The following is a 23,150-nucleotide window of genomic DNA, read 5'->3' as shown; positions in this document are numbered from 1 at the left end:
GAGYGGGGACCGGGGCCACCAGGGAGCAGAGCCGGCCGGGGGGGACGGGCCAGCCCGGGCGCCCGCGGGCCCCAGGACGCCGGGGCCCTCGAGCTGCTGCCCATTGGGCTCGTTGCCGCGCAAGGAGGGCACGTGTGGGCGGGCGATGGGCAACGCGGGCCGCGCGCCGTGTTTACCCGCTGTCAATCAGGCGCGGGGCTGCCGCTGCCTCATCTCGCTGCCTTCCCCGGGGGCCCCGGTGCGCGGACGCTGCGTCCGAATCAAGGTTACTCATAATCCTGTGGCACACAGAGACGCCGAGAGCACATATATTAAAGTCACACATTGATTTATTTTCGCTGGTGCCTCCTTCCCCGGTTGCTCGGAGGCGGCGCGGACCGGGCTCCTGCAGCATCTGCCACGCGGGGGTGGGACGGGGACGTGGGGTGGCGGCATGGGGGCGCTGAGTGATGGGATGGGGACACCGGGTGATGGGATGATGATGTTGGGTGCTGGGATGATGATGTTGGGGGCTGGGATGGGGATGCCGGGTGATGGGATGATGATGTTGGGGGCTGGGATGGGGATGCTGGGTGATGGGATGATGATGTTGGGGGCTGGGATGGGGATGCTGGGTGATGGGATGATGATGTTGGGTGATGGGATGATGTTGTTGGGTGATGGGATGATGTTGTTGGGGGCTGGGATGGGGATGCTGGGTGATGGGATGATGATGTTGGGGGCTGGGATGGGGATGCCGGGTGATGGGATGATGATGTTGGGTGATGGGATGGGGATGCTGGGTGATGGGATGGGGTGTTAGGTAATGGGACAGAAAATGTGAGTGTTAGGAGGCAGGTGGGTGGCAGGATGGGGATCATGAATGATGGGATGAGTATACAGGGTGATGGGACAGGGATGCTGGGATGATGATGTTGGGCAATGGGATGGGGACATTGCATGATGAGATGGAGATGCTGGTTAAGGGGATGGCGACATCGAATGATAGGAAGATCAAATAAGAGGATAAGGGTGTTGGAGGACCACTGAGTGACASGGCTGAGACACTGGATGGGGGGATGAGGACACTGGGTGCTGGTTTGGGGACACTGGAGGATGGGAAGAGGACGCTAGGTGACAAGCCAAGGGCCACGTGATGACACTGTGACACCCTGTGCCACGTGCAGGGGTAGCGGCCCTGGGTGACATCCCATGGTCTGGACACTGACTGGGGACGCTGCGTGACCCCATGGGTGACACAGCAGGGACCCCGCAGGGCTGCGAGGTGACATCGTCGCACAGCAGCTCCCGGCTGCCGGGCAGCCTGTCCGCAGCTCCCGTTGTGCCCGTGGGGAGGCCACATCCCAGCACATCCCGGCACATCCCGGCACATYCCGACATGGGGGGGGCTCCCCGCTCGCCGGCAGCGGCGGCAAAACCCCCTCCCCATGGGAAACCGCGGCCGCCCCCGAGCGACCCCCCGCCACCACCTGCAGCAGCCAAACGTTGGGCCTCAGTGCCCCCCACTCAAACAGACCTGGAGCAGCAGGGCAGAGGAGGGGGACGCTGCTCAGATGCCGCCCCATCCATTGTGGGAAGTGTGACGAGCTGCAGCGGGCTCAGCTCCCAGCACCGCCGAGCACCCCTGTGCGCGCCTGCAACCCCAAATGCCAGCCCTGGGGCAGCGCTGGCTCTGCAGCCCCTTCCCATGCAGGGGAGCACCGAGCGTCGCTGTTTCCCCCTGCAAAAACCCACCTGCGGCCCTGCTAAATTCATTAGCGCCTGGGAAACGCCGGCCGGCCGGGAGCGAGCGGCAAATGTGATTACGGCGCCGCTCTCGCTCCCGCCGGCCGCATCGCAGCCCCATTTGTCGCGGAGCCGGGAGACAACCCGGCCTCAGCTCTGGCTTCACCGCGGCCCTGATTTATRGCTGCCTGCAAGGGCCACCCCGCGCTGCCCCTGCAATTAAAGGTGCATTAGGAAAGAAATGAAGCAGGCGGAGGAGAGCAGCCGGCAGCGCCCGGTTAGTGGGCGGCTCCGGCATTCCCGGGTGGCCGGAGCGGGGCCGGAGCTCTGGGCCGGGCCGAGCAGCTCCTCAACTTTGCAGTGAGCAGTGAACTTTACAGAGCAGCCGCGGCGCGCTCGGCGCAGGAGCCACGCGGGAACGGGCTGGGAAAGGAGCGGCGGCAGCTTGAGAAGCGGGGGCGCCGGCGCCGCTCAGCACTTTATTAACGCGGCGGTGAGGAGGAGGCAGCGCCCGGGCGGCCCCGGGCGCCAGCACGAGATCTCCACCAGCAGAGACAGGCAGCCACAGCGCCCGGCCCGGCGGAGCCGCAGGGAACGGCTCGGATCRCGGCGCCGCAGCCCTGGCCGGACACCTCTTCCCCGCGAGGTGATTTACTGTCTGCTCCCCGGGGACAGGTTTAGGGCTTTCCGCTTAACCTCCAGGAAAGCAGCGGGTATCTCCCACCTGAGCTCACATGAGCCAGGGCCAAGGGGCTGGAGAGGAGCGACCCGGAGTCGGCCTCTAGCAGGGAAAGGACTCGAGAATTCACATTTTGCCCTGCTGAAGAGATGGTCCTGGAAGGCTCCAAWGCGCCTCAACTCACCCCAGGCTGAAGTTCAGCCCAGGGATAACAAGTGCTGTCCCTGGTAGCTGCAGTGGCGCAGCTGGAGCTATCCCATCCCCTGGATACAGCTGATCCATAAGTACCCGGGCAAGATGTTAAAGCAGGGAGACAGGAGACGGTGCTGCAAAAAAAACCCTCACCTTGGGAAGGCTGCAAGGAGAGGCCTCCTCTCACCGCCTGTGTTCAGCCGGCCACGCTCATTAAAGCGGGCGGCCTTTCCCTGTCCTTTTCCAACCTGGAAATCCGGGTTGGAAATCCATTATAAAAACAAACCCAGACCCTCAGAATGCAAGTTAGGAGAGGAAGGGCCGGAGGAGGCAGCAGAGGAGCGYGGCGAGGCCGGCGGCGGTGGCGGCGGCCGCGAGCCGTGCCCACAGGAAGGCGCGCGAGGCGGCGAGCTGGCCGTGCAGGCGCAGCACGTGCCGGCGCGTGCTGGCGCGCTCGCCCGAGTTGTCCACGACGTGGGTGGCCAGGCGGCGCTTCTCGTGCAGCGGCAGCTGGCAGGCGATGCGGGCCTGCGCCTCGGCGCGCGGCAGCCCGTCCCGCCGCATGAGCCGCTCCAGCTGCGTGCGCGGGTCGCTGCGGGACAGCGCGCGCTCAGGCCGCCGAGCCRGCCCGGCCACCCTGCCCGGCGCTGGGCTCCCCAGGGGAGCAGGGGGAGCATCGCCCTGCTGCACGGAGGCCACCACCACCCTGCAGGGCGTTCCTGCCGTCCCCACGGCCCCCAAGGAGGAGACCTGGGCATCCCCAATGCCCCCAGCCACCAGCAGCGAGGCTGGGCAAAGCCCAAAGACAGCGATTTTCTCCTGCCAGGTCTCCCTGAACAGCCCCACGCTCGTTAGCTGGGATAAGGGGCGGCRGCTCTTCTCCCTTTTACAGAAAAGGGGCAGCGCATCCAAAGGCTTCGCTCCAGCGCGCGGCTAAATTCCCTCYGGAGAGGCCAGGAGGTGACAAACCCCCTTGCAGCCAGCTGAGGCTGCAGCATCCCGAGGCTCCCCTCCCTGTGGCACTCACCAGTAGACCAGCACTGTGTATTTCATGAACTTGGTCAGTCGGTTGGTCTCGAAGAGCAGGGGGATGTCGAGGATCACGTAGCGGTAGCCTGCGGAAATGACACCCCRGACAAACGTCAGCGTCGCTGGGCTCTGCGAGCGCCCCGAGAGGCGCCCGCGGCCGCCCCGGCCGTGCCGAGCGGCGAGGGCTCTGCAGCTGCTCCGGGCGCGGAGCAGAGCACAGGCCTCCTCCTCCCTCGTGCAGGGAGCAAAACGGTTTCGTTTCCATGGGAAGAGAAAAAAAAAAAAAAAAGGCACAAACGCACAAAGCCACAGTGTCGGCTACCTTGCTCTCCGACCAAGGGGAGGCTGCAGAAAACACAACGGGCGCCGAGCGGCGCAGGCGACGGCGCGGCCCCCGCCCTGCCGCCCTCGCTCGCCTCTCAACAGCGCTGCCCGCAGCAGAACTGCCTTTCCTCTCTTTTCCTCTTTCACCCACTACAACTTTGCCAGSCTATGGTGATTCGAGCTGATGTCTCCCAGCTCTGTCTCCAGCCTCGTTTCCTTCTCTTTCTGGAAAGCTTTAGCTCAACAGTTCCACGTTTTCAGGGAGCAAACCCCTGCCACCCCCCTCCCGGCACCGCCACCGCGACGCGAGCGCCCACGAGCCACGTGCCCAGGGCCGCAAACGCGCACGGACGCCCCCGGCGCGAGAGGCACCTCTCGTGCCAGGCCCTCGAGCACGTCCCCAGAGGGGGGCRAAGCCCCTCTGAGCCCCTCTCTGATGCTTCCTCTTGCTTCTCCCCTCGCTGCTGAGGACYGTGTCCCCTGCAACAGAGCCCTGGGGACCGATGGGGACAGCAGGAGCAGAAGGACAGAGAGGAAACAGAGCCTCCCTCCCGCTGGGACAAACCAGAGGGTTTTGTTGCCGGCGCCTCCCACCTCTGGAGCATTCGGCGGAGGAGAATCTGCCCCCGCTGGGTGTCCCCGGCCGGGCCCGCGGTGGCCCCGGGCACCCCTGTGTCCTCCGCGCGCCGCAAAGCTGCACCGGCAGCTCCCGGGGACACCGCAGAGACCCGGCTGTGGGAAGAGCCCCGAGGCAGSAGACGCCACCGCCCTCGCTGCGCGGACACCGGAGCGCAGCCGGCTCGCGGAGGCCTCCGCTTTGGCCAGTGCGTTTATGTGGTTTTATTTTAAACTGAACTAACGAGCCCTGAGGTGGCCGCGGCAATTAGAGCTTTAACGAAGACACGATGGGCCAAGGAGCCCTCCTTGCACCAGCATCCCCGCCTCGAGCGTGTCCTCGCTGCCCTGCGGCCGGATCAATGGAGCGTCCTCAGCGCGCCGGGCCCGCGGAGATGACATCCAGCCACCCCGAATCATTAAGCCGGGACTAATGAGGACAAAGCAGCGGGCGCAGCGCTGGCGCCGGGGGCGGGACGGCTCCGCAGCGCGCGGCCCCTGCGCTGCCGGGGCGCTGGCGTGTCGCCTCCTTGGCCCCTTCCCTCCTCATCGTCGCCGTCGTCCGCGCGCCCGCGGCAGACGCGGCCCCCGGCACGGGGCTCTCGGGCCGTCACGCAGCTCGGCTCCGACAAGCCCCGCCAGCCGCGCTGGCTACGAAGACATCCTTCTGTCTACACGCGGAGCTGGGAAACAGCTGGTGATCTTATCTGGCATTTGACTAGACCGAGTTTGACAGCTGTATTTGTTCTATTTATCAGAGGGGAAAGCGGGACTTGGGAGGCTCAGCTGTCAGCCCCTTTCTCACCTTATCGGGTCTGAGAGCACTCGGCAGCTTTTGCCGAAGCCCGCAGAGGYTGGGGGGCCGTGGGCCAGGATACGCGGCCGCTTCCGGAGGCCTGACATTATCCGACCGGCAATCTCGGAAGGGGCCTGCCAGCGCTGGTGCTGTGGATGGGGCTGGAGCCACGGCGGAACGCGAGGGGCAGCGGCGAGAGGCGGCGCATCCTCGGAGCGCGGCCACGGCGGGGCACGAGGGCCGGCGCTGAGCAGCCCTTCCCGCCGCCCCGTCCCGCGCGCCGCGGCCTCTTACCGAGCACAAAGTACTTCAGGACCTGCTTCAGCATCTCCTTCTGGATCTCGGGGTGCGTGATGGCGTTCAGCAGTTGCCGCTCCTGCGGCTGCGAGAAGATGATGCGTGCCAGGGCCTCGCGGTTGATCTCTCCGCTCTCCAGCAGGATCCCGGGGCCAAAGTGATGCACGATCTGCCGGTAGGCCTTGCGGCGGGGCCGCACCACTGCCAACAGAGAGAGCCCGCGTTGGAGCCAGCCCCTCGGCGCGGCRAGCGGCACCAGGGCCGCCCGCAAAYGGGTTGTGCTCGTGAAACACCCGAGTTCCCGTGGGCAGAGCCGCGTGCCGGCGCGCAGAGCCCCGCGCGCGTTGCAGGACACTGTCACCACGCGGYCATCGTGGGTGACACCGTCACCACCGTGGGTCACGCTGTGACCACGCGGCCCCAGAGCCCCCCGGGCGGCTGCCGCCCACGCCGGGAGCCAGCGGGTCGAGCGAGCGGCCGGCTGCTGAGCACAGGAGAAATGGGCCGCTGCGCGCGGGGACAGCTGAGCAGGGAGGGCTGGGAAAGCAGAAACGTCAGGGCTATTTTCACCGAAAATTTCAGCTCTGGGGCAAACACGGCCCGGCTGCCGCGAGCGAGCGCCCGGCCTCGGCCGTCAACAAGGATTTTGCTGCTGTTAACCCCAGTCCCCGGACTCCTGCCGAGGACGGACACGAAGGCCACCTTGCAGGTCGGCTCCCAGGAGCTGTTTGCAGGCACTCGGACACTGCTCAGGGACGCWATGTCAGAGGCCTCAAAAATCACCAGCAAAAAAAGGTGCAATAATAAAAACATAATCAAGATCAAGCTGAGGTTAACCGCAGAGAAAGGCAGGGCATATATAATTTGTTCTCTAAATCCTGGAGCATTGCCACAGGTTGTAGCCTCCGGGCAGCGTAATAAAAGTCTGGAAGAGCAATTTCTTTCTCCATTGGAATTTTGCATTGGGTGAATTTCAGTGTGGGTGAAATCTATGGAGCAAACAAACAGATATGAAAAGAGAAGTGGAGAGAAAAATGAATTGATTGGGATGCAACCGATACCAAATACTCTTTTCCTATGGTCTCCGGGAGCTTTTAGCAAATTTTCTGCACCTCGAGAGGAATTACAGTGCAATAAAACGTGCGAGCAGCCTGGCTTTGAGCGGCTCCGCGCCGAGTTCTTCGGCAAACAGAAGAACCCGGGCGCTCCCCGGTGACACCGGCAAGCGCCAGCGGAACCTGCTCTGTTTCGCCACGCAGCCTCCAAACCGCTGCCATCCCAAGTCACCGGGTTCCGCRCAGCGGGCGCCGCTCTCCCCGTTACCCCACTGGCCCGGTGGGATTAACGGTCTCACCCGCAGCACGTGGTTAACGGAGGAGGCCAGAGGCTCTTCTACGCCCACGGGGGCGACAGACCTGGATTTGCAGGTGCCTTTGCAGTGAGGAGGGCACACTGAAGAGCAGCAAGGGCTGCAGCAGCCCAAGCACCCTGCGCTGTCCCCAGCCTGGGCACAAGCGCTGCGCTTTCGGTTTCAGTAGATTAAGGTGTAAATGGTTTYGTGGACCAATCTCCCAGCAGAGGAGAAAGAGCCAGCACAGGGGAGAAGGTTCCTCCTGTGTTGTAGTGACAGCAGGTGACACAACCGAGCTAGCTGCGAGCATGCAGGGGATGAGGAAAGGAGTCAAAGGAGCGGYGGGGACACAACGTGCGGAGCAGTGCAGCTCCCGTGCAAAGAGCTGCCTCCCGGAGCCGGCAGCACCGGCCACCCCAGCGCCAGGGCAGGGACGGGGGCCGGAGCCGAGATTTCGCTGCTCTGTTTGTTATTAGGCTGTGGGGTTTATTTTTAATTAAAGACACATCCTCGCTCCAGCTCCCAGGACAGCTGCTCTGCATTCCTCGTGGCTTGGGCGATCCGACGGGTGTTTAATGCACCCAGAGCACCCTCTGCCGTCTGCACGGCGGCAGACGCGGGCGCCACGGGGAGCCGGGCGGGACGGGCGCCGCGGGACCGACCTTCCCTGGCAATGACATCGGCGTCGATGACGGCACAGCCCAGCTCCCGCAGCATGGCCACCACCGTGCTCTTCCCCGTGGCGATGCCTCCYGAGAGCCCCACCAGGAACATGCTGCTCTGCAACAGAAAGCARGAGCTGGGGGCTGCGCAGCGGCGCCCGCACCGCACGCGGGGACGATCTCCCCGAGGTGACGTTATCTGAGCCCGCTGCGCTCATCCCCACGCGGCCTCCGGCGGCGGCGAAGATCCTSCCCGAGCCCCAGCGGGTGCCTCTGGTCTCACAGTGGTGAGAACTGAGGCAGGTTAAGCTGGGCCCCCCTAGAGCTGCCAACTCGGGAGGTGCAAGTCGGGCTCCCGCAGCGCCACGGGACTCTCCGCACCCGCTCCCGTTCAGCGTCTGTCCAGACGCGGCCATCGCGGCACTCCAAGCTGGACGTTTCTGGCGGGGTCATTGCAGGTGACCCYGAGTCGGTGACAAGGGCAAGGAGCCGCACGGAGGCGGGCAGGGGACGGACGGGCYGCAGCGGTGACGGGCCGCCCCGCCGTGACGGGCACGCGGAGCCGCAGGCAGCGCTGTCACCGGCAGCCCGCGCCGTCGGCACCAAGCGGGACGGGACCGTGTCCCCGTGCGCCACCGCTGCGGGAACGCACACAGACCAACACCCYGCTCTGGGGCACGGCCGCGGCTCCGGTGACCGGGGAGCCTCCCGTCCCGCCGCCACCGCCGGGGCCCAGGCCGCTGCCGCAGACCTCGCGGCTCCTCTCGGCCTCCCAAGGGCTCCGGCCACGGCCCYGGCTCCCAGGGCCGGCGCCAGGCCCCGGCACGAAGGCAGCGCAGCCGCCTCCTCCTCCTCCTCCCTTCCTGGAGGAACGGGGCACGTTTCCCTCGTCCCGCTCCTCCGCACCGGCCGGGCTGGACAGGCGGGCTGGATGGGCGCCGGGGTGGGGGGTTCACTCGCGCCCAGCCCCGCAGCCTCGCGCCCGGGGGGGCGCCCGGCGCCGCCTCGCGCGGCTCTCGCTCCACCGGCCCCTCCCGGCCCCGCAGGACCAACGCTCCGCGCGCGACCGGCCCTCGGGGCCGCCGGACCCSGCGCCCGCCGCCCTCACACACTCACCCTCTGCTCGGCTTCACGCACCGCGCACTGTCGCGCCGGCCTATTGGCTGGTGGGAAGAGGGTCTCCTCTCTCAGCCAATCGCCGCTGCTCTTATTCGGCTCGGCCTGCCCCCTCGGGCAGGAAGCGTGGGGGGCGTAAAGGCACCTCGCGCTGTGCACGTGGCGGGACGGCCGACCGGCCGGCGCCCGGGGACGAGGCTCTGGACCGCAGCGGACGCGGATTCCTGCCCCCGGAGAGCTGCCCTGGCTGGACACCCCCAACTCTGCACCGGCCACGGAGCCCCGCCCATCGCACTCCCAAAGGCTCATGGGAGTCGTAGTCCCAGCGCCGTCACAGCCCGACCCCGTCCAACCTACCAGGACTACACATCCCGACATGCCCCGCGCCCCGCCACCCAATCGCGGCGCGCTTTGTTGTGGGGGTGCGGCAGCCGCCGAGGCCCCGTTCAAGATGGCGGACGACAGTGAGACAGCAATGAGGCGGCCGCCGCCGAGGCCTCAGCGGCCGTCGGCGGAGGAGAACGACCACGAGCACTGCAGCGACTGCGAGAACGAGGCAGAGCACGGCTCCAACCGCGGGTGAGCGGAGCGCCGGGGCCGCCCGCCGCCGCGCCTGCCAGGCCCATTGAGCAGGGCAGCGGCCGGGAAGTGAGCAGAGCCCCGCCCCGCGCGCGTCCTGATTGGCCGCCCCGTGGCATTCCGCGCCGCGGTTGGCCGAGATGCCTGTCAGTCTCGCGGGGGCGGGGCCCCGGCGCTCTCCTTCACTCCTTTTGCGGGAGCGTGTCGCGAAGCTAAGCAAGGTCGGGCCTGTCCGCGGCGCGGATGGGAGACGGCCCGCGACGCCCCCCGGAGCCCTCCCGCGGCCCCCGGCGGCCGCAGTGGCGGCGCGGCGGGTGTCCCGGCGTGGCGGGAGCTGGGGCTGCGGCCCCGCACGCTCCGCTCGCCGGGGCAGGTCCGCAGCACGGAGCAGGGAGCGGTGCGGACGGGCCGGGAAGGCGCTGCCAGCGCCGGCCACCGTCACCACCGCCGAGTCACGAAGCCGCTCCAAAACTGGGGCTGGCGGCTGCGTCCCGCTGCACCGGCCTCGTGCGGGATGCGGTGCCGCTTCCGGGGATCCCCGCCGCTCCTGGGGATCCCTGCCCCTGGTCGTGGCTCTTCCCGCCGTTCCCCCGCTCCTTCCCAGCTGCGGCCTCTCCCCGTGGGCGAGCTCGCCTGGCCGGCCCCGGCCTCAATAACAGCACGCAGGAAACACGACAGACCCGGCTTTTCTGTTTTTATGACAGCACAGACGYGCGTTTCTGTTTCATTGGCCTCCCGGGCGCAGCCCCGTGTCTCGGCGTAATAGGGTTAGCTGCGCTGGGGAGATTTTTCTTTTCCTTGCCCTCTGACGTGATTAGGTTTGYGGAAAGCGGATCCGAGCGGAGAGGCGCTTAATCACGGCGCCCGTGGCGGCTCCGGGCTGCCCGTTCCCGGTGCTGTGCTTGCCAGAGGTGCAGCCCGAGCACGCTGGCTGCCTGAGCACCTTGGGTAAGCGCGGTCCCCGGGGCCAAGAGCAATTAAAATGGGTCGGAACCCAGTTGGAAGCCGTTTCTCAGCCTCTGCTCGGCCCAAGGATCCCCCAGCCGAGAGGGCCGCCTGGGAAGCGCCTGCTAAGGGATCGATTGCATCGCTCCTGCTTCATGTGTGTTGGGGAACGGGGTGGATCCCCAGCGGCCGCAGCGGTAGCGGCCACGAGTCCCGACTGCGAGATCCCTGTCCCACCGAGCCTGCTAATCGGAGAGCCCTGCAGGAGGAAGGACCAGGCAGCAAGAAAAGTTGAGGGTTTTGCTCTTGGTGCATTATCCCTTCTGCTGATTTTCATCTCATCCTTTTCCTTATGATATTATTACTGCTGCACCGAGATATAAAAACGTTTCTGCCCGCCCCGAGCGACCAGAGTGGCAGCAGGGCTGCGCTACGAGTCCTCCCAGGATGGAGAAAAATAAATAAATAAGAATATTAGGCAGCGCAAGCAGCACTTCCTCTCCTTTTAAGGACAGGAAAGAGGAATTGAGCTTCCCCCGCCGCGGCGCGACGCGCGGGGCACTGCTGCTGGTCGGGTGCCCGCGGCGGACTGCAGCGTGGCGGGTGTCCCTGCTTGTCGTGAGCGGGGTGGTGGCATTTGCTCCAGAGAGGAAAGCGCCGCTCCGTTTCCCGGCTCCGGGAACGCGGCCGCAACGTGTTCAAGTGTTTCCTTGGCCTCACGCGCTCCCGCTTGGCGCAGGCGTTTCGCCTGTTGCTCTTCCAGTTGTCCCTGGAAGAAACGTTTAGGTAGAGGATAAATTAAAGACCTGGTGGTTAATGGAGAGGAAGGGGTCCTGGTGAGAGGAAGGGCCCGAGRGCGCCGAACCCGCGGGGTTTGGGTTTGGAGCTGGGTTTGGGCGGCCCGTGGAGCGCTGGGCCCTGCTCCGCGCCGCGAGATCCGCCGTCCGCGGAGCCTCCGCTTCCGCCGACTCCCCCGCAGCCTAACGAGATTAACGACACAAGCCTTGCTCCCAATTAGCCGTGGGTTCCTACCCACGCACGGTCCTCCAGCCTCTCCTCGCGGGGTGGGTATTTCCCACCTCCTGTTTGGCAGCTTCCTGATCTGTGTCCAAAACGATGCTTCCGGAGCGGGTTTTGGGGACGGAGCCAGGCGAGTCCGGTACCTTTTGCTTCTCTTTCACTCTTGGACCGTTTCGCACCCAKGTCGCCTGCAAGCGACGTTTCACTTTGACCAAAGGCACCTTTCCTGCTTCGAGCGCTGTCCCAAGGGTTGGGGCGAGCGTGGATCCGCCCGCGTGGATCCGTCCTCGCGGATCCGTCTTGCCCGCTGTGCAGAGGGGATCGCAGCGGGAACGTGGCCGCGTGCGGGAGGCTGCCGTGCTGCTTCGTCCCGCGGTGGCCGTGCTCACTGCAGGACGCGCGGTCAGAGAAGCGTCTCCTGTCCCAARTACGGGATTTTCTGTATAATTCTGTCTTCCTGAGAGCCGGCACTCGATGCCTTCAAAGCTCTGACAGGGGCTTCGCCCCAGCAGCCCTGGCCGGGATACGTCGAGGTGCTGAACGTGTGTCCAGCATCTCCGTGTCCAGCTCTCGCCGTCCCGTCACCACAAAAGCAGCTCCGGCCGCGCTCCCCCTGTCTCCTGCCTCGCCGCTCTCAGGTGCGGATCAACCTCGTTCCCTTCCCGGCTCTCTGCTTTTCCTGCCGTAAGCTGCTTTCTGCGGCTCCGACGCCGCTTCCAACGGGCCTCTCCTCTCCCTCCCTGCCGCTCAGCGGCGTCTGGTGCTTGGTAAAGTCATGATGCAGGCGCGGAAGCTGCGCCCAGGAGCTGGCTTTGGGATGGGAGCTGGGATCTGGGCAGAGAAGCGGCAGACCGGGGCGTCTCCTTCGGGAGAAGCCGGTGGCAGGAGCAGTTTCCACTCCTGGGACGTACGGCGGGGACGGCAGTGGTCGCACCCATGGGAGACGTGGGGAGCGGTGGGATGCGCTCCCGGCTCCCGGGAGGTGCCAGGATTGCTGGGACAACCCGAAGGCCAGAATCTTTGGGCCAGCTCCATCTGCGGTGGCTGCATGAGGACGGATTTCAAGGCGCCCGACGCTGCGTGTGCCGTGCGCCGGGTCCCCCGTAGGGCAGCAATCCGCGTGTCCGTGCGCCGCTCCGGCYGCGGCTCCGCGGGCGCTTCCCGGGCGGCTCTGCGGGCAGCCGGGACCTGGCCCTCGCCCGTGGAGGGAGATGTGGCCTCCGAGCTGCGTCCTGGCGCGTCTTGGGGAATGTCTGGAAGTGCAGCTAGGACAGGGGCTCTCAGAGAGCCCCATCCCCTTCGCCCCCTGCTCTCCCAGGGACTTCAGCTGCTGCTGGGCCTCTTCATTTTCCAGGTTTGGGGTAACACGATGGGTGTTTTTCCCYGTGCAGAGTGGAAGCTGTTTGTGCTCCGCCCGCTCCAAGAGTGAGTCCTGGCAAGGGCCGGGTGTGGAAGGGTCCCGGGACGGTGCGCGTGGCTGCAGGCGTCGYGGTCCCGTCTGGGTCTCCCAGCAGGGAGCTTTTATGTTCTTCAGGGAGCTTCAGGGACTCTAAGTGTCCTCCCAAAAAAGCCTCTAATGGTGTTTCCTTTGTTTCCTTAGTGGCTTGAGTCCAGCAAATGACAGCGGAGCCAAAAAGAAGAAAAAGAAACCGAAACGGAAGAAAGAGAAAGGAGGAGACCAAGCTGACCAGGCCCAGGACCAGCCAGTGAAGGTACCGACCCCTTGCCCGAGGCTCGAAGTCGCTGCCCCGGGAGCAGCAAATCCGTCCTCCCGCTCTGCGGCGTGGCCAGGAAAGGGTCTCCCCGAGCTACCTGCTCTTGTTTTGAAGCGCTTGGCTGCTCCAAAGTCTGAGATTTAGAGTAATTTCCTGGCCTGGCTCCGTGCGTGGGAATTCCCAGGGCCGCGGAAGGTGCCGGCTGGCGCCGCCGAGTTGTTCCTCCCAGAAATCGGCTGCCTCCTTGAGCCGAGACAGCCGAGATGCGTGCGGCCGAGCCGCCTGCTCCCTGCCGGGAGCCCCACGGCTGCTCCCTGCTCCTCCTTGGACAGCATCCAGTGTTGGTGRTTTGGGCTCCATTAACATAAGAACAAGAGGAGAGTCAGAGAAGGGTCCGTCCTGCCCCTTTCTGCCTCGGAGGAGCAGCCCGTRCCCAGGGATGAGCGTGGGACATGGGGGTCCGTCCCTGTCCCGCCGGCAGCTCCCCACTCGGCTCTGCCAGCCGCTCCGGCCGCTTCCCGAGCCCGCGCCGCTCGCGAACCCGTCCGCACATCCTGCCCGGCGCTCGGCTCTCGTTGCGGGATGCTGGACGTCGTTCCGTGGGCTCTGGTGCTTGTCCTAGCCCTGCTTTGAAGCCGCCTTCGTGCGTCCGCGCAGCGCGGTGAGCGGTGCTCCCTGCGCCRCTCGCGTGCCGCGGCGCGCGCCTCGCGCCCTGCTGCCCACGCAGCCCYGTCCTCCCTCGCAGCMGCGGCAGCCTCGCAGCACGGGCTCTTCGTTGGCCCAGCCTGTTTGCTGTCCAAATCCYGGGTCCTGTGTAAATGATTTCTGATGCCGAGTCCTGCTGGTGGCGCGGAGTGCTGGACTGGTTGGGTTGGTGCTCGCAGGGTGCGGGTTATCTCAGGGCCTGCTGTGGGTGAGGCCAGGAGCTTTTTCTGCTCTCACCATCTTCCTTCGACTGAAGCTTTAGGCATCTTATGGTGCTGGATCTTCCAGCCCCTTTGACCCAGATGTGCCTAAAAGTCAGGTCTAAGCCTGTAGCAGGTGGCTAGAGAAAGGGTTTATCCACCTCGCCGCGGGTTATGAGGGGATCCGGGCTGGACAGGGAGCCTCTTCCCTGCTTTMCCCTCCCTGGCAGCCCTCCAAGGCAGGCTGAGCTCCCAGTTGCCCTTATGGGAAGCTGCAGTAGAGCTCAGGTCACTCACTTTTACCTCCCCTTCTCTGCACTCAGGTGAACTCTCTACCAGCTGAGAGGATCCAGGAGATTCAAAAAGCCATCGAGCTCTTCTCTGTAGGACAGGGACCTGCCAAAACCATGGAGGAAGCCAGCAAGCGGAGCTACCAGTTCTGGGACACGCAGCCGGTGCCCAAGCTCGGTACGTACACACCGTGGCCRTGTTGAGACCCTCAGCTTCTCTGAAGAAGCCCTCACTGGAGCTCTGAGGGTTTCTGGCCAACAAGCAAGCCCTGCTGTGACACCTGCACTGCGGAGCATCTATGACACCCTCCAGCCAGTGCCCATCCGTGCTGCAGGAGGGCTGGGGACATCCAGGAGGACACACGGCCACCTCGGGCATCAGCTTTGATGGCTCTTTGATCCCTTAATCTCAGTCTTTTGCCCTGACACTGGACTTTCCCAGCCCTTTGCGGCTACGTTTCACATGCTTCCCCTCTCCGGCGGCGGCTCCGTTCCCCTCTCTGGTGGCTGCTCTAGTCCTTCCTGCAGGTTACGCTCAATTCTGTGACCCGTGTCCAGGTGTTTCGCTGTTGGTGGWGGGTGTTGGTCGCCTCGGCAGCTGTGCACATCTGCAGGGCAGCTGCTGGGTCTGCTCTGTGTTGCTGGTGGGAGCGACTCGCTGCGCGTTCCCAGGGATGCCTTTGCTTTGTCTCTCCGCCCTGGTGTATCCTAGCAAACTCCGTGCAGACTTTGGAAGAGCTGGAGAATGAGTCCAAGCGCATGGTTTTTAGATCTCTCTTTGCACTTGTRCTGGGAAAAATCATTGTGAGGCACAGAGTTATGGGGGGGCTGCAAAGTCTGACCTTGTGTTTGCACTTGTCGCCAGAAGATCTTGTTGTTAGATACATCCTATCTGCTTCAGAAAACGCTGGAGCGGGGAAGATGGGGCAGAAGAGGCACTAAATGGCCCAGTTCTTCATACACCAAGTTGCTGACCACGCTCTGGTTCCAGCTGCTCACTAGATGCCACCATCTCCCTTGGGGCTTGGTCACAAGAGCACGCGCTGTTACCCACGGGAGGCCATCTAGGGCCTGGTCACCAAGGGGTCTTGGGGGACAGGGTCAGGCTTGTTCTGCACCCGCCCAACGCAGAGGACGCTGCTGGGGACGAGTGTGGCTGGAACCTGTCCTAGTTCGGATGCGATGGGAGCAGTTGGTTTGGGCTTACTCCTCCCCATTGCCTGGAAACCTCTTTTGAGCTCCTTTTTAAGGGCATTCCTAAGCACTGCAGCGAGCTTCTCTTGGCAGCGCTCGAGTGGTGCTGCTGTTTGCAGAGCTGTGCTGACAGCCCTGAGAAAGCCGGTGCTTTAACCGACACCTCTTGGCTGAGTCGAGTGCTTCGGGGGTCAGCGTTTTTCAACAAAAGTCGTCTCGTTCCCCGCAGCTCTTGGTGAAATGCGCTGGGAGGGAAATCCTGACGCCTGCCAGGTGGCCGGGGCCGGAGCTGGCAGGGAGAGAGGGGCCGGCGGGTGCCTGGGGGTGGTGGCGCCGGTCACGGACAGCGCTGGCCGCTGCTGCCCGGTGGCGACCGGGCAGCTCGTGCTCTCATAGCTGCTTCGTCCGGCTCGGATCTGGCATCCCGATGCCCCACGGAAGGTGGGACCAGCAGGGGTGGGGACGAGGGGGCCCAAGGCTTGTGCGCGTGGAGGATGTAGCTCTGGTTAATTCAGGCTGCTCCTCTCTGCTTCTCAGTTTCTGCCACGAGCCTTGAAAGAGCAGATCCGACTCTGCGCCCCATTCTGAGGTGTTGGACACGGTTCCTGACTGCTCAGGCTGTGGGTCTGGGGTGAGAAGGGCTGTCAAGTGAAGCCACCCGTGGCGTCGTGCAGACCTGGCCTCCAACCGCAGAGAGCATCTTCAGGGCTCCCTGCTCCCTTTCACCGTCCCCGGCAGCATTCAAGAAATGTCTAGATGAGGCACTTAGGGGCGTGGGTTAGCAGGATGGTGCTGAAGGGCTTGCGRTTGGGCTCRGTGATCTTGGAGGTCTTTTCCAACCATAATGATTCTATGAGTCTCTGATTCTCTCTTGCAGGAGAAGTGGTGAACACCCACGGTCCCGTTGAACCGGACAAAGACAACATCCGTCAGGAGCCGTACACCCTGCCCCAGGGCTTCACCTGGGATGCCCTGGACCTTGGCGACAGAGGCGTGGTGAGTCCGGGCACTTGGGCACGCGCTGGTGGGGAGGGCATCTCTATTGCTCGGTTGGCAGTGCAGTGCTTGGACTGCCAGAGATGTCTTTGGTGGCTGGAATGTGTCCTCCACCCTTATGAGCAACACTCCAGCTCAGTGATCTCACCACCTCCTTAGTTAGGTGGGTCTCATTTCCCCTAAAACAGGCACTTACCTCCCACGTGTCCCATGTTGGCCAGGTTTGATGGGTTTCTTCACGGAAGATGGCCAGATGGGAATGTTTTTCCGTGTTTTCCAAGTGTCTTTGCATGGAAAAACTCCATGCTTACACTCCAGGTCGTGACCCATCTTCCTGAGAGATGACCTGGGGGTGGCAGGAGTGTCTGTGTGTCCGGTTGCTTACCGTGCTCTGCAGGGCACCTTGCAGGAGCCCAGAGCCAGCAGCAAGGAGGAGAGAGATGTGCCAGTTACAAGGACACGGCGACCCACGGTTCCCGTTGCTGCAGCCTCATGAAAGCGAGTTCTGGGTGGAGTTTCAGAGCAGCCTTGGGGTGTGACAGGCGAATAACTCTCTTGGCCTGCTTGGTCTCTCCTGCTGCAGCTGAAAGAGCTCTACACGCTTCTGAACGAGAACTACGTGGAAGACGATGACAACATGTTCCGGTTCGATTACTCGCCCGAGTTCCTGCTGTGGTGAGTGGCACCGTGACCACGCACCACAGAGCACAGTGTGTGGATGGCACTCAAGCTGCCTCTTGTCACCTTTTTTTTTCCAAAATCTCGCTTCATTATCTGTCACCCTCTGCATGTCTCTGGGAACTGGGTGTCCCAGGTGCTCTGCMAGAGACCTGTCTCTCGTGCAGTACTGTCTGCCTCGGGCTTCTTTGAGATACTGGAACCTAAGACTGCATTTTTTCCTCTTTGCTTTGATCCCTTGAGTGTTTTCAAAAACTCTGGTAGCTGAGGAGTTTCCCGCTGTTCCAGAGTTAAAGGAGGAAGGTGACTGCCAAGTATTGTTGCCAGCAATAACACTTGAAGATCTGTTGCAGCTGAGCTGCCRTTTCTTCAGGGCGTTCACCAATCAAGAACACAGATTTCCTCCTGGTTTGCAAGCGAGAGCTGGCCTTGGCCACAGAGCACAGGAATTCCCTTGGACCCGAACAGTCCTGCCCTGTAATTTCAGAGTTACCCTCGTTCTCCTGCCACGGGTGTCTTGAGGGGCCTGAAATGTGACCCTGAGTGTGCCAGGAGCTGGTGGGGAGCCTGGAGGCAGAAGTAGGTGCATGGGGCTCTTCAGATGGATGTTGACTAAGGAGACGTGTCTGTTCTGCAGGGCGCTGCGTCCTCCAGGCTGGCTGCCCCAGTGGCACTGCGGTGTCAGAGTTGTCTCCAGCAAGAAGCTGGTTGGATTCATCAGTGCGATTCCAGCCACTATCCACATCTATGACACGTGAGTGCTGCTCCCTTTCTTTTCTTCTCCTGCATCTTGGTGGTGGGTGGTGGTTCCCAGCAGTGCTCAGGAAGGGTCTGACCRTGTTGCCCTCGCTGACTGACTGCCATCGTGGGGATGTTTTGCTGCTGGGAGGAGAGGGTGGAGGATATTTAAGGTGTCTGGTGACGTTCTGTGCAAGAACATCTTGCAGGTAATTGAGGAGGCCCTTTTCCTCAGTGAGTGGGGTCAGCTTAGAGCTCTGGCTCTAATCCTCCAGGGCTGGATGCCAGCAGAGACTATATTCCCTTGGGAAACTATGGGATAACAGCTCAAGGAGAGTCCTCCAGAGCATCAGTGTGTCAGACCTCTGGACCTCAGCCCTTCGCCTTCCTGGGAATTTGACCTCTCTGCCTCTTGCGGGGGCTGGAAGTAAATTGTCCAGGGCATCAGTCTGATCTCCGTGGTCAGGCCAATTGGGTCTCATCCTGCGCATCGTTTCTTTCCTAAGAGAGAAGAAGATGGTGGAGATAAATTTCCTGTGTGTCCACAAAAAGTTGCGCTCCAAACGAGTGGCTCCAGTTCTGATCCGAGAGATCACGCGGCGGGTTCATCTGGAGGGAATATTTCAGGCTGTTTACACTGCCGGAGTGGTGCTGCCAAAGCCTGTGGGGACTTGCAGGTGAGTGACTCCAGTGCTCTGAAGCACTTCGGACTGGGGGAGGTCTCTGCAGACCTTCCTGTACCAGGATCTGCTGCGTTACAAAGTGTTTGGATGGCTGTGTTTATCGGTGTGGCATTCCCTGGGGGCAAGACAGGGCAATCCCAGCTTAGATTTCTCCTCCCCACGCTGTCCTTCAGGGATTAAGTCCTGCAGCTTTGTTTAAGCTGCTCATTTATCACAAGCCAGGAGACTGCAGCGCATGCACCTCAGGCTGCCCTTGTTTTTATGCTGGTGGGAGCTCGTGGCTTCAGAGAGCCTCTGCTCTGGCTGGCACGCTGTTCTCGCTTGCCCTCTCATGGCCACGACGAGAACCTCCTGCTCTCGCAGCCTTCCTGCTCTCACAGGACGAGTCTCCCACAGCCAATGTGTTTCTGCAGGTACTGGCACCGGTCCCTGAATCCTCGGAAACTCATCGAAGTCAAATTTTCCCACCTGAGCAGGAACATGACTATGCAACGCACCATGAAGCTTTATCGGCTGCCAGAGGTGGGTGCCAACCTGACCTGGGAGCAACAGAGGCAAAGCTCAGGAATTGCTCCTAGCCAGGGAGCTCCTAGGGGCTCGGCATCGGGCACACGAGCATCTCGGCTGGGTCCGTCTTTTGCCTGGAGACCGGGGCTTTGTGTTTCATATAATAAATGGCCCTGTCAAGCCATTGTGCTTTATTTAATTCTTATTTATTTTGCCTGGATACCTGCACTTTAAAGGCATATTTTTGCAGCTAGAGAGCCCCTATGATCTTTTGTTTCACGGTGACTCATATCCTGTTCTCCTGGTAAAACGAGAATACAGATGTGACAGCCTTCATCTGTCCAAACACAACCTCGGAGCGAYCTGCAATTGGGTTAGTCCCTCGTTCAAACGGATGGGTTCTGTCACGGCACTTGTCCTGCTGGGGGAAGTTCCCCAGCTGACTAGAGGAGAAAAGAAAAACAGAGCATAAAAATTGCCMCTGCCTTCCCTGACCTTGTCTGCCTCCTTTTGGTCAGAGCTGGTTGTTTTGGTCAGTGGTGCTTTAGAGCCGGGCATCGCGCAGCCCAGTGTCTTTCATCTCCCACATCAGCAGTGGCAGCAGTCACTGATYGTAGCCGTTAACTTTTTTATGCAGAAACCCAGCCCCCAAAAAACCATTGTGTGACTCGAGTTGGGCTGCACTGAGCGTTCCTAACCCGAGGCTAGAAATTGGATCATCCTGGAAATAGACACTCGGACAGGAGCTGGCTGTTGCTCTTGCCACCTCTTTCCCTGACATATCCTGCTGTGCCGGGGGCACCTCTGCCAGCCTGGTCCCTCTGTGCTTGGGAGCAGAGACCTGGAAGGAAGCAGAGACCTGATGTTGCTAATGACTGAGAGGCCTCTCCCAGTGTGACTTGACCCAGCACGGGAGGCTGTGACACCCTGGGCTTTCCTGCAGCCTCTGCATCGGTGTCACAGCCGATCATGTCCTTTCAGACAAGCAGGGCTGGGACGAACGTGCTTGGCAAGGGCTGGGAGATTGGAAATGGTTTGATCTAAGCAGAAAACATCCCCACGCTGCGTGGCGGGGCTGCTCAGGAGGAAGGTTAGTCTTTGGGAGGGGTCAAAGCACCCTTGCAAACCACGCTCACAGCTTGCTCTCGTTTTCTGCAGACTCCCAAGACTCCCGGCTTGCGGCCCATGGAGCATAAAGACATTTCTGCAGTGCATAAGCTCTTGACCGAATACCTGAAGCAGTTCCACCTGACGCCCGTCATGAGCCGAGAGGAGGTGGAGCACTGGTTCTTACCTCAGGAGAACATCATTGACACCTTTGTGGTAGAGGTGAGAGGGCAGGGGGTGTTCTCCTGGGCTTCTCTCACCACTGGAGGAGTGTGCAGCGAGCTGGTCCGTTCTCTGCAGGAGAGATCAGAGAGGTTGCTGCCCTGGGCAGTGGGAGCTGGGATCCTCTCCCAGGTTCTGGAGGTTTGAGCTGCTGGAGGATGGTGCCTCCATCCTGGGCTGCCTCGAGTCTGTCCGCTGGATGCCCTGGTGGCGCAGGCGTGTGCCCGCTGAGACTGGCAAAGCCCCTCTGAAGTTCAAAGCAGGCATCGCCTGGTTGTGCCGTGCTGCTGTGTCACAGCTGTGTCACTCTTGGCTTTCAGAGCGCCCCTGGGGAGGTGACAGACTTCCTGAGCTTCTACACACTGCCCTCCACCATCATGAACCACGCGACCCACAAGAGTCTCAAAGCTGCTTATTCCTTCTACAACGTTCACACCAAGACGCCTCTCCTCGACCTCATGGGCGATGCTCTCATACTCGCCAAGTCGGTGAGTGCCGGCAGGACCGGGCGGGTTGGGAGCAGCACCGCTGGGCAGCTCATCACAGGCATTTCCAGCCTCTTGGCTGCCCTTGAACTTGTGGGGAGGGCCAGTGAGGGGCTCTGTACCTTGGACTTGCTCAGTGCTGTACGAATCGGTCTGCAGCCCAAGCAGGGAAAGGAGCAGTCGTAGGGGCAGGCAGTGCCTGYAGAGGAGAGCAGCCCATGGCTGGAGGAGCTGATCGCTTCTTTCTTGCCTGTGCAGAAAGGATTTGACGTCTTCAATGCACTGGATCTCATGGAAAACAAAACCTTCCTGGAGAAGCTGAAGTTTGGGATTGGGGACGGGAACCTGCAGTATTACCTGTACAATTGGAAGTGTCCCAGCATGGCACCAGAGAAGGTCAGTCCACTGCTGCTCCTCCAGCGAGCAGAGGTCTTGTCTCGCTGAGGTTGTGGGGCGGACAGGCCGCCCATGTCTGGCACTGTCTTTGCAGCTCAGCTTGGGGAGAAGCTCTCACCAGTTGGTCTCCTCAGACTAATTTTGCGCTTGGTCCTGTGTGGGATCGTGTATCAGTCTGCTTTCAGTGTCTTCTTGTGTCCTGGTGAGACAAGAYAGACAGGGGCTCCTCTGGAGAGCACGGCTGTGCTTTGAGCTCCGTTGGGTCGCTGCTGAGCAGGAACCCATGGTGTTTGTGCAGGGGCTGAGCCACAGGATCCCTGGGGTGCCACACGGTCCCCAAGGACTCGCTCCCCGTGTAGCTGCTCTGAGCACTTGCAGTTGCTTCGAGCCATCCTCATAGAGCCCCGGGAGCTGCCCTGCTAGCTGGGCTGTTGTTAGCAGGATCCCATTGCCCTTTGGCTACTGTGGGTCCATTGTGGAGGTGCTGCAGCTGARCATCCATCCAGTTCCCATTGTCCATGGACACGGCATGGACAGTGCTTGAGAAGCACCAGCCTCCCCTGTGCACCCTGTGGTGCATCTGCAGTATGTCCAGGCCAGGTCAAAACAGCTCATTAATGTAACTGCACTTTGATTCCTCCCACKGAGCTTGTGAAGCCAGGTAGGTGTCTGCTCTCCGGGGAGCGAGAGGCTCCTGCAGGCAGGCAGGCAGCTGGAGGTGTGAGGTCCAACAGGCTGATTAACGTGGGTAATTGCTCATCTCAGTGGCCTTCTCCAGGCAACACTGGGGTTGCCGTGCCCGCAGCACCTGCAGGGCACCGTGGCACAAATCAACACTTTTTAAACCAGTTCTGCTCCACCACTGATGCTTTAAAAACAATATCCCGAGGGGGTTGCTGGGAGGTTTATCCAACTCCTTCCTYGCTGGAGGGGCTGATGGATTCTCATGCCTGGTGCGGGGAGCTGCTCCCCTGCTGTGCCCTGCAGAGGGTCTGAGCCATCTCCGTAGTCGGGACGGATCCCTGGGAGCTGCCACCAGCCCCACGCGCGGAGGCCAAAGGGTACCCAGAAGCATCCCAAGCAGGACAAGGCGCTGCTGCCAGGGAGCAGCTTCTGTCTGACCTATTGCTAGGAGCACAGAGATAGTCCCGACTAGAAAACCACAGCCCCGAAGCGGAGRTGCTGCTCCATGCCGTCCCGCCTTGCAGAGCGCCCGAGCCGGTCAGGCAGGYGAGAGATGCAGAGCAGCTGGGGAGCCGCTGAGCTCGGCAGCTCCGCGTGTCCCGTCCGGCAGGGCCCGGGTGCCTGTTCGGCTGCACAGCTTGCCCGTCTAGCCAGGAAGGGCTGCGCTGGGCGCTCCGGACGCCTGGCCTCAAAGGTCCCRGAGCGGGTGGGTGAGAGCGCGCGGACAGACTCCCCGAGCCCCTCAGCCGCTGCAGGGAGCCRCGTGCGTCCCGCGCTGCGCGGGTGGAGGTCGCTTTTGCTCGGGCGCTGCTTCACCTGCCGTCTCCGCTGGCTCTCCCAGGTTGGACTGGTGTTGCAGTAAGCGAGCCCTGCGAGGAGAGCCCTGCGAGGAGGAGCTGCGCCCGCGAGACGCTGCCCTCGCCGTTTGCACCCGAGCTGGACCCGTGCGTGGAGCAGCGGGACTGGAGCAGCTATGCAGACAGCGACCGATTTTTAACGCTTGTATCACACGCAACCGGCCACAGCTCCCCGGGTGGCCTTGGTGGCCTCCTTTGTTTTGATTTAATTGCATCCTCGTAAAGACATGATCAAGGGAATGTAACTGCAAAAACTAGCTCATGATTGGCATATAATGGAGTTAACGGGTGAATAATAAAAGTATATATTATATATATTTTAAATCTTTCCTGTTGCAAACTGACACTAATGCACTCATCTGC

At 62.2% G+C, this 23,150-nt stretch overlaps 2 protein-coding genes across 2 annotated transcripts; one reads left to right on the top strand and one right to left on the bottom strand.

Moving 5' to 3' along the window:
- Positions 1–2,902: 2,902 nt before the first annotated feature.
- Positions 2,903–7,782, bottom strand: DCAKD (dephospho-CoA kinase domain containing). Its single transcript, XM_026043702.1, has 4 exons — positions 7,671–7,782; positions 5,655–5,858; positions 3,624–3,711; positions 2,903–3,188 (listed from the first exon to the last, which is right to left on the bottom strand). Exons 1-4 carry the CDS (start codon positions 7,780–7,782, stop codon positions 2,903–2,905), a joined length of 690 nt encoding a protein of 229 aa, XP_025899487.1.
- Positions 7,783–9,216: 1,434 nt separating this feature from the next.
- Positions 9,217–23,150, top strand: NMT1 (N-myristoyltransferase 1). Its single transcript, XM_026043689.1, has 12 exons — positions 9,217–9,365; positions 12,931–13,042; positions 14,274–14,418; positions 16,312–16,430; positions 17,014–17,105; positions 17,746–17,862; positions 18,353–18,523; positions 18,943–19,051; positions 20,195–20,365; positions 20,686–20,853; positions 21,109–21,246; positions 22,772–23,150. Exons 1-12 carry the CDS (start codon positions 9,238–9,240, stop codon positions 22,790–22,792), a joined length of 1,491 nt encoding a protein of 496 aa, XP_025899474.1. The 5' UTR covers positions 9,217–9,237; the 3' UTR covers positions 22,793–23,150.

The sequence above is a fragment of the Nothoprocta perdicaria genome, unplaced genomic scaffold (genome assembly GCF_003342845.1).
Source record: "Nothoprocta perdicaria isolate Ctin4 unplaced genomic scaffold, notPer1 scaffold_336, whole genome shotgun sequence".
Lineage (NCBI taxonomy): Eukaryota > Metazoa > Chordata > Aves > Tinamiformes > Tinamidae > Nothoprocta > Nothoprocta perdicaria.
This window is presented reverse-complemented; position numbering and strand designations above follow the sequence as displayed.

What these genes read in the sequence shown, in the direction of transcription:
- NMT1 (XM_026043689.1), top strand. Translation starts at nt 9,238, where the DNA reads ATGGCGGACGACAGTGAGACAGCAATGAGGCGGCCGCCGCCGAGGCCT. An exon ending in CCCAGGACCAGCCAGTGAAG is followed by an intron (nt 13,043 to 14,273) that starts GTACCGACCCCT and finishes CTCTGCACTCAG; the next exon opens with GTGAACTCTCTACCAGCTGA. An exon ending in CTCTCATACTCGCCAAGTCG is followed by an intron (nt 20,854 to 21,108) that starts GTGAGTGCCGGC and finishes TTGCCTGTGCAG; the next exon opens with AAAGGATTTGACGTCTTCAA.